This window comes from Oryza sativa, chromosome 5 (assembly GCF_034140825.1).
Source record: "Oryza sativa Japonica Group chromosome 5, ASM3414082v1".
Classification (NCBI taxonomy): domain Eukaryota; kingdom Viridiplantae; phylum Streptophyta; class Magnoliopsida; order Poales; family Poaceae; genus Oryza; species Oryza sativa.
The window spans coordinates 26,159,536-26,176,541 of NC_089039.1; the positions used below are offsets into that span (position 1 = coordinate 26,159,536).

Consider the following 17,006-nt stretch of genomic DNA (forward strand, 5'->3'; position numbering starts at 1 on the left):
TTAAAATTGAAATTATTGGTACGGATGATAAGCTGAATAGATGGTATATTTTTTTATTGTACTTGAAAATAGATTGCATATATATATTGTCAAATTTCTAATTAGATATTTTTTGCCTGATTTTTACAGAAGTTAATTAAATTATTGTGAAATCCATTTAAATATTACACATTTGGAAAGTTCCTTTGATGCGGTTTTATATAGAACATCCAAAGGTTTACAATCATCCTAAGGAGATTCATTATATTTTGGTAAATACTAAACACGTTTCATTACTGAAGTACTGATAATAGACTGAGGGCTCATTTATAAATTAAAATCCACTGCAGGACCAAAGTGTAAAATTGCAGGCACATTGTTATCTCCTCCCAAGCCCTTCCTGGCCACATATCTGCGCTGCGGTCGCGTTTGTCTTCCTGTCCCGAATGGCCACATGAGGGCGAAGGCCAGGCGGCGGAGAATCTGAACATATATTCTTCTCCAATCTATCTAGCTCACTCATCACTACCTTCTCCTCCACTACTCATCCATCGGAGCCGATTTGAGAGGGAATGCCTTGTGGTAGCGACGGCTGAAAGACTGGTTGGCTAGATCCACCATAGGGCATCCAAGTCAGTGCCTTGGTAGATCCACCGCAGGATGTCTAGATCCACCATAGGGCATCCAAGTCAGTGCCTTGGTAGATCCACCGCAGGATGTCTAGATCAGGAGCAGTGTTAGCCATCGGTTAGTTGGCTCTGGTATGGGAGGTGGTATTTGTAGGAAATGGGGCAGTGGGGATGGCAGGTGTTGGGGCAGTGCGGATAGCAGGTGCAGCAACATCAAGCATGGCTGAGAGCGAAGGTAGCCCCGAGAGCTCATCTTTCTTGATTGATTTCCATTTTACATAATCAAGTTTTTTTAATCATTAAGTTTCTTGCTTGGGGATTTGTATTAATTAAGAATTATTAAATCAACTGATCTTGTTTTATATGCTTTTAGGATATCAACGGTAGAGGAAGCAAGCAGGGATCGACTCATATACATGTACTGAAGGTACATGCATGCATTTATATTGAATGTTATTAACTCTCTATCTTAGAAATAAACAAAGTAATCCAAGGATTCCTTTGGCAAGTGCAAGTTGTACGTTACATCTGACAATATCTAATGAACATAAAAATTAATAGGAACATATATAATACTATTCTTCAATAAAAAGTATTGGCTGAACCCTCCTTTTAATTGGTTCTTTTGGGCCTTCTTGACGATAAATTACCTGCAGACGAAAGACCATATTATTATAATTTACTAATCAAACCAAATCTAAAGCAACCAACATTTTCCCGGAAGTAATATGTTGTACCTAATATGAGTATCGGGTGGGTGGTCTTCTAATCCTTGTTGATCTGCATCGACTGGACTGCTCATTCATGTCAACTTTAATGTTCTCAATATTATAATTGCATCGACCTTTGTTTATATCTTCCTTACTACTATTACAGCTGGTGCTGTCCCCAGTCACCTTTGTATTACTGCTGTGCTCATCCTATGGAAAAAAAATTAGTTGTTACAAAAAAAATATATTAATTAATAACTTGATAAATTGTCTCATGCAGTACCTCACTATCTGAAATTATAAATTTCCTTGATGGTCTTTTAGCAGTTCCTGAAGCAATTTTTCCGTCATGCACCTAAATTTTGTGTTCTTAGTTAGTTAATTAAAAAAGTTTTTATGTTAAAATACATGATTTATTTAACAAATATATCAAATACTTCATCATCTTGAATTGTATTTTCAATTGCACTTTTTGTGCAAGTTCCCATATTTGTACTCTTCTTTCCACAACCTTTTCCCCTTACCTGCACAATAGCATATTGACATTAATGGACAAACATGAAAGGTAACATTAAATAGAAAGTAAAACTCAATGAAGTACAATGTTAGTTTGTCCTATGTAGTGTCTGACTTTTCTTTTAGAAGTACTGGTGTCCGCCATGACCATATTTTTATTATATTCTTCATCAAAATCATCATCAAGCGAAATTGGTTTGTCATTTGCTATCTTCTCACAATCAGTAGTATATGGTTCCTATTAATACCCATCAATTGTATATAACATGTCAGTAATAGTTTGACAAATCGTTTTGTATATGAAAGAAAAGTAAGAATTGTACCTTATTTCTCTGAGTTTTCATTTCAGAACATTTTCCTTTCTTAGCCTATATCATAGTGCCATATTGAAATGGTAAATAATTTATGTGAAAACTAAATTGAGTGAATTTGGAAAGTAAAATAAATGAAGTACCTTGTTAGATGTTTTAAAACGTCTTGTAACTCTTCTTTTAGAAGGATTCGTCTTTGTACTCTCCTGTGTAACCTTTTCATTGTATTCTTCATGAAAATAATCATCAAGTGATTCTTCACAATCATCATCGATTGTAATTGCCTTTTCATTTGTTTTCCCATCAAAATCAGTAATGTATGGTTCCTATAAAACATCATTATTAGTGTAGTACTATAAATAACTTTACGAATTGTTATATAAGAAAGCAATTATACATACCTTGTTTGATCTTTTTGTAGATCTCATGTCTGATCTCTCTTTCTTTGTTTTGCGATGATTGTTCATTTCATAATCATCACTACTTTCATTTTTTGGCTCTTCTTTTACCTGAAAATTGTGCTGCCCAAACTACAGAACATCCAATAAATAATTATATATATAATATATATTGTAAAAATATTTTTTATTTGTTATATATTACCTCATCTTCTGATTTTTGCAAATCAGTGAAGCCATAATCATCATTGCACTTCAACATTGACTGCAAATTAATATTTATATTGTAATATAAGATCTTTCTTAGCCTATATCATAGTGCCATATTGAAATGGTAAATAATTTATGTGAAAACTAAATTGAGTGAATTTGGAAAGTAAATAAATGAAGTACCTTGTTAGCTATTTTAAAGCGTCTTGTAACTCTTCTTTTAGAAGGATTTGTCTTTGTACTCTCCTGGGTAACCTTTTTATTGTATTCTTCATCAAAATAATCATCAAGTGATTCTTCGGAATCATCATCGATTGTGATTGCCTTTTCATTTGTTTTCCCATCAGAATCGGTAATGTATGGTTCCTATAAAACATCATTATTAGTGTACTACTATAAACAACTTTACGAATTGTTATGTAAGAAAGCAATTAAACATACCTTCTTTGATCTTTTTGTAGATCTCATGTTTGATCTCTCTTTCTTTGTTTTGCGATGATTGTTCTTTTCATAATCATCACTACTTTCATTTTTTGGCTCTTCTTTTACCTGAAAATTGTGCTGCCCAAACTACAGAACATCCAATAAATTATTATATATATATCATATGCATTACAAAAATATTTTTTTTATTTGTTATATATTACCTCATTTTCTGATTTTTGCAAATCAGTGAAGCCATAATCATCGTTGTACTTCAACATTGACTGCAAATTAATATTTATATTGTAATATAAGATCTATAACATGTATAAAAAAGAATAATGCAAATAGTCATACCTCTTCTGCCTTGTCATTTACATAATTCATCTCAAGCTTTTCATTAGGTGTAAAAGTGTAGTTCACTTTGTAGTCTTCCTTACACTCTTCTAAATTCCTTTTAGTCAACTTCAATCTGAATATCAATATTCTTCCACATATTTGACGTATTGTATCAGGAATCATATCAATTTGTCCATTCTGTTCCTCCAGCATGGTGGACACAGACTTATGACCAAATATTCTTTCTGCTTCCTCATTAAATATTGTACATGTCGTCCTAGTAGTGTGGTCACTTATCTCAAGGTTTATTACATACCTGGTACAATGTGCCGTTAATGGTAAATATACCTGCTACAATATGTCAAATAAAATTTGAAGAGCATGCTTACCGTGGTTTTGGGTTCACTGCTTCCTTTCCGCATGAATTGCAAATGTATACATTTGATTCCTTTCTTGTTCCACAAAAGCACTTATCGCAAGACATATACCACCAATTTCTTGATTTAATCTCCTCAATTTTAGCTTTGACTGTGCATATAAATTCCTAAATAAAAAACAAATTAATGTTGGTTAACTAATCAGCTTGAAAGAGTGACTAAAGATGACTTCACGATTAAACGTACCACTTAATTTAGGTAATGCTCATTACATCAGCCATCAAGTAGATTTTTCCCAACATTAAATACACAAATGAAAAATAAACGTAACATAGGAATGGATATGTACCTTCTGTTGTATATTACTATATCGCAATTCTGTTATTTCTTTCAATGTCTTTCTATTGTAGAACATTTGCTCTTCAATGGTTCCTTGAGTGCTTGCGTCCACTTCAATCATTGTGGGCAAAACCTTTTCAGCATTATGCCTATAAATAAAATGCAATATAATCCATCAGATAATTTTAGACAAATCAACAAATATATATATGAATTTAAATGCTACTACTGCACACCTGCTCAATATTTCCATGCTTGCAGGAATTTCCATATCCAAAAAAACTTCTGTCGAACTTGTTACTCCAAATGATAATAATTCTAAATGATCAATGTCGTTAGTTTACTAAAACTATAAGTACGTTAAATTAGAAAAAAATAACATCCTCACTTTCATATTCTTTAACCAGAAGTCCAGTGGCGATGAACACAGTTTGCTTCCCAAGCAAATCGTCGTCAACCATATTTGCTAAAATATCTCCCCATAGAGTAATTTTAACTTTTTCTCCCCTACAAATGCAATAAAGTCATGTAAAATATACCACATAGAAAGTATTAGTGCTGGTTTAAATTTGCAGACAACAATCTTACTCTAATAAAAGGAGTTCAATTTCACGCATGTTGCAAACCCTCTCCCTGCTTGTGTTTTTTCCTAGCATTCTTTGCTCGATCGGCTTCATCCCGCTAAGTAAGCCAATCACATCTAAATACAAACAGGTCTTTAGTACAAATAACAATGTTTAAAAGAAGTAAGATTATGCACATACCTGATAACTGTTGATCTTTATTCAACCTACTCCTTAATGTTTTCCTGTCTGTAAACTCGAAGTAATAGTCCAAGAAACATTGTCTTTTTGATTTTACCTCTTTTACTATGGTATCATGATAAAAAAGGATTTTCAGATTGTTTTTTAGGACACGGTATTTATCATGTTCCATAACTTTGAAATTTTTAAAAGTATATATTGAGTTAATCTTAATTTTTGGCCTGAAGTGGTTCGCCAATTGCTTTGAGATAGAGACATGTATTGAGTTGCCCTGCACCAAAAAAATAGTATTTACATAATAGAACAATATATTAAATCACATGTTTACAACAATCATACCTCTGCATCTAGTACAATCATCTGTATACCATAGAACTCATCAACCATTGTAGGATTAACCGCATCCCATAGCCTAATAACTTTTACTTTGATTCTCCACCTATCGTTCTTTGGTGTTAATTCAGTAATCAAATTGCTAGGTGCCATGTTATCTGCAAATGAGTAGTACTGCATATAGTTACTAAACAAATTTGACAGAGAGTCGTATACATGTTTATGTTATTTTATAGAACTAATTAATACAAACTCTCATAATTGTGTTCTTTGATAGGTGCAAGGTTACTTTTTTGTGCTGGAAAAAAAAATGACAAAATTGTATACATAGATGCAACATAATGTACCTCTAACTAATACAGGATATCGTAATTGTTGTGCTGGAAAAAAAAATGACAAAATTGTATACATAGATGCAACATAATGTACCTCTAACTAATACAGGATATCGTAATTGTGTTCTTTTGTAGGTGCAATGTTAGTTTCTTCTGCTGAAAATATGATGACAAAACTGTATAGATGCATATGTTATTTCCTAGCTGCAAGATCATGATTAGATGATGTCATGATTGTGTTCTTTTGTGGGTGCGTGATATACCTTCTTATGCCATAGATGATTCGCAAGGTGCCGCAGACTTCTTCTGCTCCGTCCGCCGGAATCGACTTCTTCTGCTCCGTCGTCGGAATCGACTTCTTCCGGAATCGACTAATGTCGCATGCTGGCGGGGTGTATATATATGTATGCAAGCCTTACGAATATTGTCTCATGTATATGGAACTAATCCTTCTTGCAATTAATAATCTTTCCTAGTGATCTAAATTTTGCTTTTTGAGATTTGGAATCTTGCCCTGTGTACACGTACATATATTTATGGAAATAATGTGCGGGCCCTACGAGGTGCTGAATTCCTCTCGTTACGCCACGTGGCAACTTGAGAGTGTTTTGAGGGAGACACGTGGCAGCTTGAGAGCGTTTGTAGGGAGTTTAATGGACTTTTAGTATATAATAGATAGATAGATAGATAGATAATAGATAGAAGATAGATAGATAATAGATAGATAGATAGATAGATAGATAGATAGATAGATAGATAGATAGATAATAGATAGATAGATAGATAGATAGATTTGAGTAAGCGACATGAAACATTGGTAGGGAGAAATGGCTAGGGGTTTTCCGGTTAGCATCTGGTGGGTTAACCGGTCTGGATTTAAAGTTTCACCCCTTCTATTTATTTTGTATTATGTTCTTTTCTAATATTCGTGTTTTTCAAACATTGGTAGGGTTAGTTCATGGACAAGCGTTTACATTTTACAACCGTTGCAGGGACGCCAGAAATCGTCCTCGTGCTCCCGGTACCCGCGCGCAAACTTCCCCGGGCTTGGATGGACGACGTCGGAGTAGGAGAAGCACATCTTGCAGACGCTCGCCGCCTCCAGATGCCCGCACGGGAACTCCCCGACCACCTTCTTCTTCAGCCATGGATGCTTCACGTGGAGGCCGCGGTTGCAGGTCCTGCAGACGCAGTCCCACCTGCCGCTCCGGCGGCGCCGGGTCGCCCACCGGCGGCAGAGCGGGACTCTCGCCAGGAGGCCGCCGCCGTCCGGCTCGTCAGCCATCGGGACGCACGTGACGACGCCGAGGAAGTCCTTGCTGGACATGTGCTCGAAGAAGAAGAGCGTCCGCGGCCGGGAGGGCAGGAACAACGACGCGAGGCAGCCGGAGCGGCGGCGAGCCACGAAGTTGCCGTGCGTCCAGGTGGTGGAGTTGCATGGCGCGCTGCACAGCGTCACGTCGCCCGGCGCGAGGTCGTGCTCGTCGCCCGGGTGCAGGGCGTTGTAGTGATCCAGGCACTCCCGCGCGAGCCGCTCGTTGGACTCCTCCTCCCTGAGGGCGGCGGCGCGGCGCCGGTCGTGCTCGCGGGCGCGGCGCCGTCTGGAGTAGTAGTCCTCCTCCAGCATGATCGGCCGCGGCCATAGCGCCGCCTCCTCGTCGCCGTCACGTACCCCGCCGCCGACCATGGCTGCGTCCAGGATTTGCGTCGCGATCGATCGGAGAATCCGGGAGCCTTTCAATCTCGGGAAGAAAACGTCAAATATCAGAGAAGAAATCACCCAATAGAGCAAAATCGCTCGGGAGATCGTTTGATTCGTTTCGGACTCGTTGCCGTTGGAGACAAACTGGGCCTTGAAATAGGTTGGCAGCATGGCATGATGGGCCCCGGCACGCTGAGCTTCTTTTGGGCCTGAGAGGCCTTGTGGGCCTACATCTATGGGCCCAAATTGCTATACTTTTACGGAGAAAATTGCATATCTAGAATGGCTTCAATATAATACCATTATAAAAACGGGCTTCGCTAGAATACCATCCTCAACCAACCAGAGTGTCTTCGCCAAAATGCCATCCCGAACAGAAATGCCACTTCCTCTTCTTCCTCCATCCTGCGCGTGAAGAGCTCGCCTGCGGCCATGGCTAGCTCCCTCCCTGCCATCGCCGCCGCACGGGCAGCGGAGCCCGCGGCGCAGTGGCGACTCTTCGGTTGACGGCGGCTGGCTACGCGGTGGCAACGAGGAGGCGGCGGCGGCCAGGAGCTGCTCCACCGGCCCCACGCGCACGCGCGCCGGCGGGATCCGCGCGTCGTCGCCGGAGTCCTTCCGCGACGACCTCAGCTGCACAGGCGTTGGCGGGGATGGCAGGGAGGGCAGCGCCCCGATCGCCGTCGGCAAGGCGGCATCGGCGCGGCGGTGGAGATGGCCATGGCCGCCGGCGAGCTCTTCACGCGCGGGACGGAGGAAGAAGAAGAGCCAGGGGCATTTCCGTCTGGGATGGCATTTTGGCGAAGACACCTGGTTGAGGATGGTATTTCAGCGAAACCCGTTTTTATAATGGTAGTCTAGTGAAGCCATTCTTATGGGATGATTCTTATGGGATGGTAGATATGCAATTTTCTCACTTTTACGGGGTGGGTGGGCTAAAAAGTGGAGCCACGCTGACACGCACGCGCCGTTCGCCGCCGGCATCTTCCCGGCGATCTGCTCCGGCTCCGGTGGGCACCTCCTCGACGGTACGCAGCCACTGCCCCCTCCGCGTATTTCTTCCTATTGGTTATCTCCAGTTTTCCGGCGAGCGCACTCGCGCGCGCCGGATACCTTGTGGACGATCTGGAAACTCTGCACGCTGCCAGGAGGCTAGCGGAGTAGTGGAGGAGGGCGTGGTGAGGGTCGGGAGGCAGGGATGGAGTTGGACGGGGAGACGAGGTGTAGCACCGGCGCTGAGGTTTGATGGTACTTCTCCTGCATCTACGACCCCGAGTTTGCTCAGTTGCTGTCTTGCGGGAACAGGCAGTTTCTCATTCATGGATAATCTGAGGAAGTCAGATGGATTGATGTCTCATGGCTGTGAATTTTCAGTGTCTCTGGCGATTTGCTGTTTTTCGTGTTCTTATCAGAATACATGAGCTTATCTCTGAAGAGATTGCAAAGGGCAATATTAAGTAAGCTCTTCTCTTTTTTTAAGCAATGTACTCATCCTACTGTTGATTTGATTAAGTTAAGAGTTAAGAGTGACTAGCCGTCTAGCCGTATTCGATTCCTTCTATTTGCAGGTCCGAAATCCAAATTAAAGAACCACGAGTGCACAGAAGATTGAATCCCATGATTGATTATCTCATTATCAACTGTCGTCTTCTGGTTAGTGATATCTTGCCCCAAATGTTCATCTAGAACATTTTACAGGTGTTGTCATACGCTGTCTCGTGTTGTCCATTCTCGTGGAGTAGAAAATTGTAGTAGTGGACAATTTTCAAACTTCAATGTCCAAAGAAAGAACATAGTTGAGCTGTCAATTCTTATTTACCTGTAGAATCTGATGGATCATAAACAGAAAAAGTATCCTTACACTGCTGAAATGCTTGATAAGAGTTACTAAAAAAACAAGAGCAAGGCGACAGTGCTACTGCCTTTTTCCAGAACAAAATTATCAGTACATCTGATATCTCTTAGTTATATAATATCTGGACAGAATTATTAAATTCTTCTCTAATATATTTTACTAATTAACTATGTTGTCATGAGTCATGAGTAATATCTCGTGACAAACAAATGAACAATTGTGCATAGCAATACTGCTAGTAATCAGAACCCTAGACGTTGTGCAATTGGCTTGGGTGACTTGGGACCATGTAGTTTTGCTAATGATGCAGCTATGCTGTTAGTCTTTTTGTATACGAAATATTTATGCTCTGTATGCATGGTTATCATTAGGGCCTGTTCACTTTGATGCCATTTTCAACCTTACCAAATTTTGGTAAAGTTACCAAAAAAAGTGGCTACATTTAGTTTCCTGCCAAATTTTAGTAACTATATAAGAAATTCTGCCAAAATTTTGGTAAGGTTTTTTTGGCATCAAAGTGAACAGGCCCTTAGTGAAAGTATCTATGCATATGCATAATGCAAGTATTGTTTGTTAGGAATGTACATGCTCTCCAAAATTCCGTGGTTTTGTTCGTTGAATCATATACCTTAGAGATGATGTCCTAATTCGTATGCAAGTGTTTACATTTTTATCGCATATTTACAGATCATATGTATATCTGCTAGCTGTGATATTGTTAGTCTCCATGGTGTGTTTCCTAGTTGGCCTCGTAACATCAGAATCCCCCCAGTATTATCTACCTGATTTAGTGGCCTCTCTGATCGACAGAACTTAATGTAAGCAGCGGCTAACTGATAAAATATTTGCACAGGACATATGTGGAACTAAGTACGCGATTCATGGCATGTTTAATTTTTCTAGGAACTACCATTGCTTTCATCTACTCCAATGCATTGTTCTTGCAAAGGGAATATAGCCTTTTTTAGCTCACGAACATGTGAGCACACAGCCACACAACACGGAGGATGCAGATGTTTAGGGAGGAGAAAAAGGCTACAGATTCTTTCGTAATCCACCCTGTCCTTTGTTCTTTTCCTGCCATTCGGAATTTAGTGGTGACCCAATGACAAAGACCTTTCCAGTGTTTCCAATTCCAAGGCTGCAAGTATTACCGTGAATCTTTCTGTCAGCACCATAAAAATATTACACCCCTTTTTTGGGTCCTGTAGTTTATCCTTTAACCTAAAGATCTTGATTTTCTACAGGTGGAGCCTATGATGATTAACCATCTGGAATTAATGCATACCACATACCAGTCTTTCAATGGTGAAATTGAGCAAGGGATCTGCTGCAAACTTTTGTGGCCATGTGGGGTTTTACCTGAAATTTCAGGTATTCCTCAAGCTTTTACCTCTTGCAGACTTCAACTGGTAATTTAAGTTCACTAGTCTCCTTCCAGTCTCGTATAATGGTGGTACAATTTACATCTGGTTCAGTAGAAAGTAGTAAATAGAAACAAATTATCAAAACAAGCAGTAATTCCACTATGAGCTGCAGTAGAGTGTGATTGTCAGCTTGAAGCCCATGCACTATCTCTATCATGGAATGGATCAATGCCATGTGTTATTCCTGAGAGCAACCCTTGTGATATGCACTCCCGAGAGTGGCTTCAGATAGCTTCCATGTTTGGCAACTTTTCCTATGGAGGAAGCAAATTAATTGCCACGGAATGGTGTGTAACGAAAAGAAATGAAGTTATCGAATTCAATCAATAGTTTCCACAGTTGTGAAAGAGGGATTAACCTGTGAGTTAGTCACAGCTGACAAACTTCTATGACAACTGACAGGAGGAAATTGGGGACGCAGCTAACTTGAAGTAAAGGTGTTTGGATAGCTAGAGTGATAACCAAAAAAGTGGGCAAGTTCACACGCTCTAACAGCAGGACCATAGGATATTCCATATGCTGCTGCTGCTGTATTATTGATGAGCCACCAGCATTCTGTAGCTGTTTTCTTGCTCTCTTAATTTGCAACAGAAATCACTATTATGATCTGAGGATTGCCCTGCAGTTCAGTACAATCATGGCATCGTACTGTACACACTTTTGGCACCTTTGTCAAGAAATCTATAACTTATAGAATTACACCAATCTGTTATATCTGAAAAAGAGTAGGTCATTTACAAAATATGCAGTTTGTCCACTGCACCTGCAAGATGCTATTTTCCCATTATCATAATCATCTGTACAAGCCAAAAACAGGTCATCCCCCAGAAAGGTGATGGACTATGGTTTGCACAATTGATATGTCTGGACCCTAATATCAACGATTTGCTACTTCACAGGGTCAGCTCCAATCTGTGGAAGGACATAAGAGGAAAACAAATTGAGGGCAGACCTTAACTTGAGGAAGTGAATCCATTTGACCCAAGTCTATAGAATTATTTTATATAACTAATATAAGTGCAATACTATAGCATGGTGTTATATAACACAAAAGTGCATCCATTTGATCCAAGTTTAACCAGAGATACAGTACTGCTATTTATGAGGAAAATGGCGCCTGTTGAAGTTGCCCTATGCTTACCATGTCATGGGGAAGTTCTGACCTCCTCATAACCCTCAACCTCTTAACAGTCGAAACAAATACCCTGCAGCAGTCAAAAGCATTAGTTAGATAGATAGCAGTATTCACGGCACATCCTTCGGGCTAGTTTGAATTTGCTACCTTACCAAAACTTTGGTAGGGTAGCAAACCAAACATCTGTATTAAACACTACCTTCGCTACAAATTTGGCTTTGCTCATGAACTAGTCTCTTATGGGCATAGTTTGGCTTCAATCCAAATAAACATTTTTTAACTTTACCCTACCAAAGTTTTGGTAGTGCCAAAACTTACCCAAGATTTGGCACTACCAAAATTTTGCTGGGGCATCAATCCAAACAGGCCCGAAACAAATCAGTATGACAGGCTGACACCGTATCTTGTATATGGCTAGTGCTAATAAATATACAGTAGGAGTAAGCAACAACAAAAGCTTACTTCCATGGTATGTCCCCAGCTAACATTCTGTCTCCATCATTGTCTTCATATACTAAAGTGTATACACCAGTTCCATCCAACAACCCTGAAAATATTTTGTCTTCTGCCCCTTGCTCTCCACTTTCAGCACAAGATAGATCTTTTTGAGCTGCAAAACAATGCTTTAGAACAATATACAGACCATTTAAAACAAAAGTATTTGGCTCCTTAAATGACTTAAAGTATTTGTGTTCAGTGGGCTTGGTGTTCTTTTTTTTTTTACCTTCAAGAAAACCACGGAACAACTCTTCAACAGCAGATGACAGCTTCTGGTAGCTGTCGTATATTTGAAGGTCTACTTTCCTTCCAATGGGGATCCCATCCATGTTGATTTTGACAAGAGGTCTCTTCTTGCAGATTGGCTTTGCCTTGTCATCAGCTTCGTCATTTTGTCGTTCAGGGGACTGTTTAAATGAACTGCCATTTGTGAGGTTTCTCCTGAAGGACCGGATTGGAGGCCAACCGACTACTGGAGGAATAGCACCTCTACATCAAATTAAAGCACTGGTAAATGATGGGTTTATTCATTTATTTTTGGAAAAATTGGGAGTCTGCGTATGTAGGTGGCGTAAATCATAAACCCATAATTAAAAGAACACACTGTTCCACTGATGGAAAGCATATCATTACTTAACCAATAAACAATGGTTTGAGCCACAATGAGTACTAGCCACAGAAAGTAACTACGTGGTTGATTAAAAGACAACCTTTTGGCAATTTAAATTGACTAAGGTTTCTCCTTTGAGTGGCAAAATTGACGATTAAACCATCATTCTAAGTATCAAAAGCCAAAATAAATATCACAAAATGCTCACGACAATTTATTCAGAAAGCCATGACCAACAAGTGGAACAATTTGAAAGATCTTAGCTCATTTTAGAATTAAAAAGAAAAGAAAAGAAGGGACCCTAGGAAAGCTGAATTCATAGGAAAGCATGAACTAACATTAAAAATATGTAATCTGTCAAAGTTACCCATGCTGTCACCATGCATGATGACAAGAAAAAAACAAGTATGGCTTCCATGGTAGAAAAGAGGATAAAAGGCAGTAAGTGTATTGTTACCTCCCCTGGGGGTTGCTGCTGTGCGCTGCAGCTGAGCATGGTGGTGAGGGACAGCATCCTTTCTTCCTCTCACCTGCCATATTTTCATCTCCTAACGTTAGCTCCTTCCCACATTCTTCTGTGTCCCGGTGGCTCTGATTATAACCTGAGGTAACAGAAGAGAAGATATAGAAAAAAAAGAACAGCTGCTCAAATTAAGGAACTAGAGTAAGCTGCTCGTTTTCCCTTGTCCTACCTTCTAGTGTGGCCCCAACAATCGCAAAAAATCCTCTCTTTGCCCCAGTTGTGCCGATGCTGGTGGTAGGCTTTGAATGTGTAGGGAAGCAACCGATGGATGGTTCTGAGGAACTCTCTCGTTGTTGCTGCTGTATCTTCTCTCTTGAATCAGCTGCTCTCTCTTCCTGTTGGACACCAGGGAGGCCGAGCTTAAGCTCTAGCTCCTTATCCTCATCGGCATCTAAGTTTGTGTTCCTTGATCCTTCTCCATCTGCTTCTTTCACCTTCCATTCTCTCCCGTCAGGGATGAGGTGTAGCAGCGTGGGAGGGAGGCCTTTGTCCTTGAATTCTTCTTCCATAGGACTTGATCTGCTATAGGAAATATGAATTCTCTAAGAAAAAGGAACAAGAGGAAAATCTTTGTGTTAAAATGAATAGATGGTGGTATGTGGAGCTGAGGAAGGACTACAGTGCCAATGTTAAGGGCTTCAACACTCAAAAACTCTACCATAAATGATATACTACATATGAAGTTGGGAAACGATGGGAAGAATGCAAGTATGCAGCTACTTGAAGAGTTCAGTTTTGCACTCAACTTAGGCCGGAGAAAGTGTCAAAACAAACGTGTAACATATTCTAAGGTCAAAGTGAAAGCTGGAAAGAGAAACCGGGAAGAGATAGGACTTGTGATCATCAAATCAATTCATGTCACAACCTCAAAGACGTTTTCGAGCAAGGGAAATGGAGCCTGCAACCATTTATTCGGCAACAAGATAAAGCACTTTCAAGTCTCGTGTCAAACTTAAGTCTTTCACGACGTGAAAGAGTGGCTACCAACTCATGTCCAAAAGCATTTTCGGATGGACGCGATGTAACTCGCCGAAATTAGCAGACAAAGAGATTCAAGCTCATGCACCTTGCAACCACTCAAGAATTAAGATAAGATCACGTAGCAGAGAACATCAACAGAGCAAGCACTCACCACTCACCAGACACCAAGAACAGCTGCAATAACCTGTCCAACTCTAAGGCTCAACAACTCCAGGAATGGCTATCAGAAGGCCAGAACTAACAAGAAGCAGCTAGCTTTTGTACTAGTGTGTGTGATGCCTGCCGTTCTTTTCTATTGGCCTGCTGCTTCCTAGTGCCCCTAGAGCTGAGCTCTCCTTTTTATCCTTGCACTTTTCAGCCTATCTGTTCTTGGCAAGCACGCAGTTGGATGGCTCAACCTGTGAATGATGCAAGTGTGTACTAGTAGGCATGTAGCACGGGTTCCTTTGCGTTCGTGTGTACGTGACCGTGTGTATGGGACTGGATCGATGATTGGGAGGGGGGCCAGGTGCACCGAGCATCGATCAAATGGATCTAGCGGAATTGAGATCACCTGCAGTTGTTTATGACTGCAACTTTCGCAGTCATACAACCATTGTTGGATCAAATATCAAGGGCTCAAATCACACAAAAGTACTGTTCATCAGATACTGTAGCAGATGAATCCTGTAGCGCGTACTGTAGCAAGTGATAACAAACAGTACTGGTACTAAATCATGGCCGTTGAAATCTTCGATCCGATGGTATTGAAGACCTAAGACTGCTAATTTTGCAGTCCATGTTCAAACTGCGTGGGATCCCAATCCGATCTAGCGACGCCTACGGGGTTATGGCTTATCCAGGCAAGTGGGGGGATTGGTGATGTGATGGATGCGGGGTTTGTTAGTATTGGTTTATTATATCATCGTGTAGTTGTTGTCGGATGGTGGTGGTGTCATGGTGACACATGCTGCAATGCTTCTTGTTCTTTCTTACTACACTGCCCTTCTGGGACCACTGTCGGCGTTGGGAGAATGCGTTTTCTCTTGATTTGATTTTCTGATCGCTGTCCACTTTGCATGTGCTGATTGCTGAAACTATGATTTTGATCCATGCTGATGAAGAACACGTACCTCCGGAGCTACGGTGTTACTTACTCTTATATAGCAACCTAATACTAGATTGAACAGATTTTAATCGTACGAATTTAATCAAGTACTAAGTTGTTATATAATTTTTGAAACAAAGGGAGGGAGTAATTTAATTTCGTTCATAAAGAGAGCATGGGTTCCCATCCTTCACAACTGCTGCAACTTGTAGGAACGTTCGCAACTTCGCATGAAGGTATAGTGCACGCCTACGTGTTGCCGCTGCAGGACGATGTATGCTCCTTTCCCTTGCTTGCCCATGACGAGAACTCAACAGAGGCCAGAAAACAGCTAGTGCACCGGAAACACAGATGCATGGTTGCGAGTAGTGCACCGGACGCACGCACGCGCCATGACATGGAGTATATTACTGTAGCACACTACGGGATAGTGGACTTTGTGGCAGCTAGCCTCGCCCTGGCGCGCGACGCGACCACGCGAGAGAGGCAGAGATAAGGAGTGGACTTTTGCGCGCGTGCGGCGCGTCCGCCACTGCGTCTCGTGGTCGCCGATCACGCGCGCGCCGGTGTAAGATCGAGAGATCAGATGGACGGTGTGGTACGGTACTCCGTATCCAGTGGTGGTCCTGGTCTACAGCGCTGGCGCGCTCTTTCCTCGCTCGTGCACGCAACGCACGCGCGAGCACCACCGCGGCTAGCTGCGCACATCGACGAGGAATCAGTGCGTTCGGTAGGCGGTAGCCCCTGTAGACGGTAGTGTGGCTCCGCACCGCAGCGACGACTCGCGGCGCCGAGGTGCGCTTTGGCGCAGACGGCCGACCGGCCCATGCGGGCACCGAATGGCGCTATCGAATATCGATCTTGGAGACTTGGACATGCAGGCTAAGACTGTGCCGGCAGTGTCCTGTGTCCCGGTCTTTCTTTTCTGCGATTTTGGACATCTACAGTTCTACACTTTCATGGACACGGCTCTGTTGATTTGCAACTGCAGGGTTCCGAGGTACACCGACCGTGTTTTCCAACTCGACCTGTTCGTTTTTGCCAGGAAGGCCCATGAGGAGCCTGAAGGCCAAATCATACCAGGTGCCAGTAGCCCACCACATAATAACGACATCCAGTTTCAACAGCGTCCATTAAGCAAGAAACCAAGTACAATGCTTCACTCTATTCTTAGAACCAGTGTAAATATACTCTCAAAACCAGGCAGTATTGAGAATAGTTTTGGGTGATGTGACATCTAAGTGGGCCAGGTGGCACTTACAATCAACAAAAAGAAATGAAATACAGTGGGACCCACGTGTCAGACGCAACAAAATCCCTACCCCTCTCTTCCCTATCTCCCTCTCCTTCTCTCTCTTTAGCTCTTCTCCTGTAGGCCGGCGCACCATGAAGGTGATACTGGTGGCAGTCCCAAAGGTGGTATCCACGACCAACAGGGAGAGGGCCACCATCCCTGCCGATTTCGGTTCTCCCTCACCTTCGCTGACCCCGCGCGCCTCCCTCATCGTTGTGCACCGTGCTCATC

At 41.5% G+C, this 17,006-nt stretch overlaps 2 protein-coding genes and 1 long non-coding RNA gene across 40 annotated transcripts; 2 read left to right on the forward strand and 1 right to left on the reverse strand.

Annotated features, from left to right (window-relative positions):
• Nucleotides 1-389: 389 nt before the first annotated feature.
• Nucleotides 390-6,205, forward strand: LOC136356725 (uncharacterized). 2 transcript variants are annotated; one of them, XR_010741659.1, is made up of 3 exons: nt 390-843; nt 982-1,035; nt 5,799-6,205. It is a non-coding gene; the product is annotated as an uncharacterized lncRNA (long non-coding RNA). The 2 variants fall into 2 exon arrangements; XR_010741660.1 differs by having other exon boundaries at nt 5,942-6,205.
• Nucleotides 6,206-7,742: 1,537 nt separating this feature from the next.
• LOC9271180 (uncharacterized) lies at nt 7,743-16,445 on the forward strand. 26 transcript variants are annotated; one of them, XR_010741494.1, is made up of 8 exons: nt 8,240-8,393; nt 8,514-8,613; nt 8,740-8,822; nt 8,934-9,018; nt 9,908-10,038; nt 10,124-10,387; nt 10,468-10,594; nt 12,641-12,943. XR_010741494.1 is itself a non-coding variant. In XM_066310687.1 (6 exons), the coding sequence occupies exons 1-6, from the start codon at nt 8,080-8,082 to the stop codon at nt 11,080-11,082; spliced, it is 603 nt and encodes a 200-aa protein (XP_066166784.1). In that variant the 5' UTR covers nt 7,743-8,079; the 3' UTR covers nt 11,083-11,488. The 26 variants fall into 26 exon arrangements, 2 of the variants coding, with proteins under 2 accessions (XP_066166784.1, XP_066166785.1); XR_010741490.1 differs by adding an exon at nt 7,743-8,188 and having other exon boundaries at nt 8,266-8,822; nt 8,908-9,018; XR_003242398.2 differs by adding an exon at nt 7,743-8,188 and having other exon boundaries at nt 8,266-8,822.
• On the reverse strand, nt 10,625-14,817 carry LOC4339365 (auxin-responsive protein IAA18-like). 12 transcript variants are annotated; one of them, XM_015785002.3, is made up of 7 exons: nt 14,546-14,777; nt 13,583-13,932; nt 13,348-13,492; nt 12,507-12,769; nt 12,245-12,392; nt 11,789-11,852; nt 10,625-10,901 (listed from the first exon to the last, which is right to left on the reverse strand). In XM_015785002.3, exons 2-7 carry the CDS (start codon nt 13,920-13,922, stop codon nt 10,872-10,874), a joined length of 990 nt encoding a protein of 329 aa, XP_015640488.2. In that variant the 5' UTR covers nt 13,923-13,932; nt 14,546-14,777; the 3' UTR covers nt 10,625-10,871. The 12 variants fall into 12 exon arrangements, with proteins under 12 accessions (XP_015640488.2, XP_015640485.2, XP_015640489.2 ...); XM_015784999.3 differs by having other exon boundaries at nt 13,583-13,935; nt 14,546-14,772; XM_015785003.3 differs by having other exon boundaries at nt 13,583-13,935; nt 14,553-14,696.
• Nucleotides 16,446-17,006: the final 561 nt, after the last annotated feature.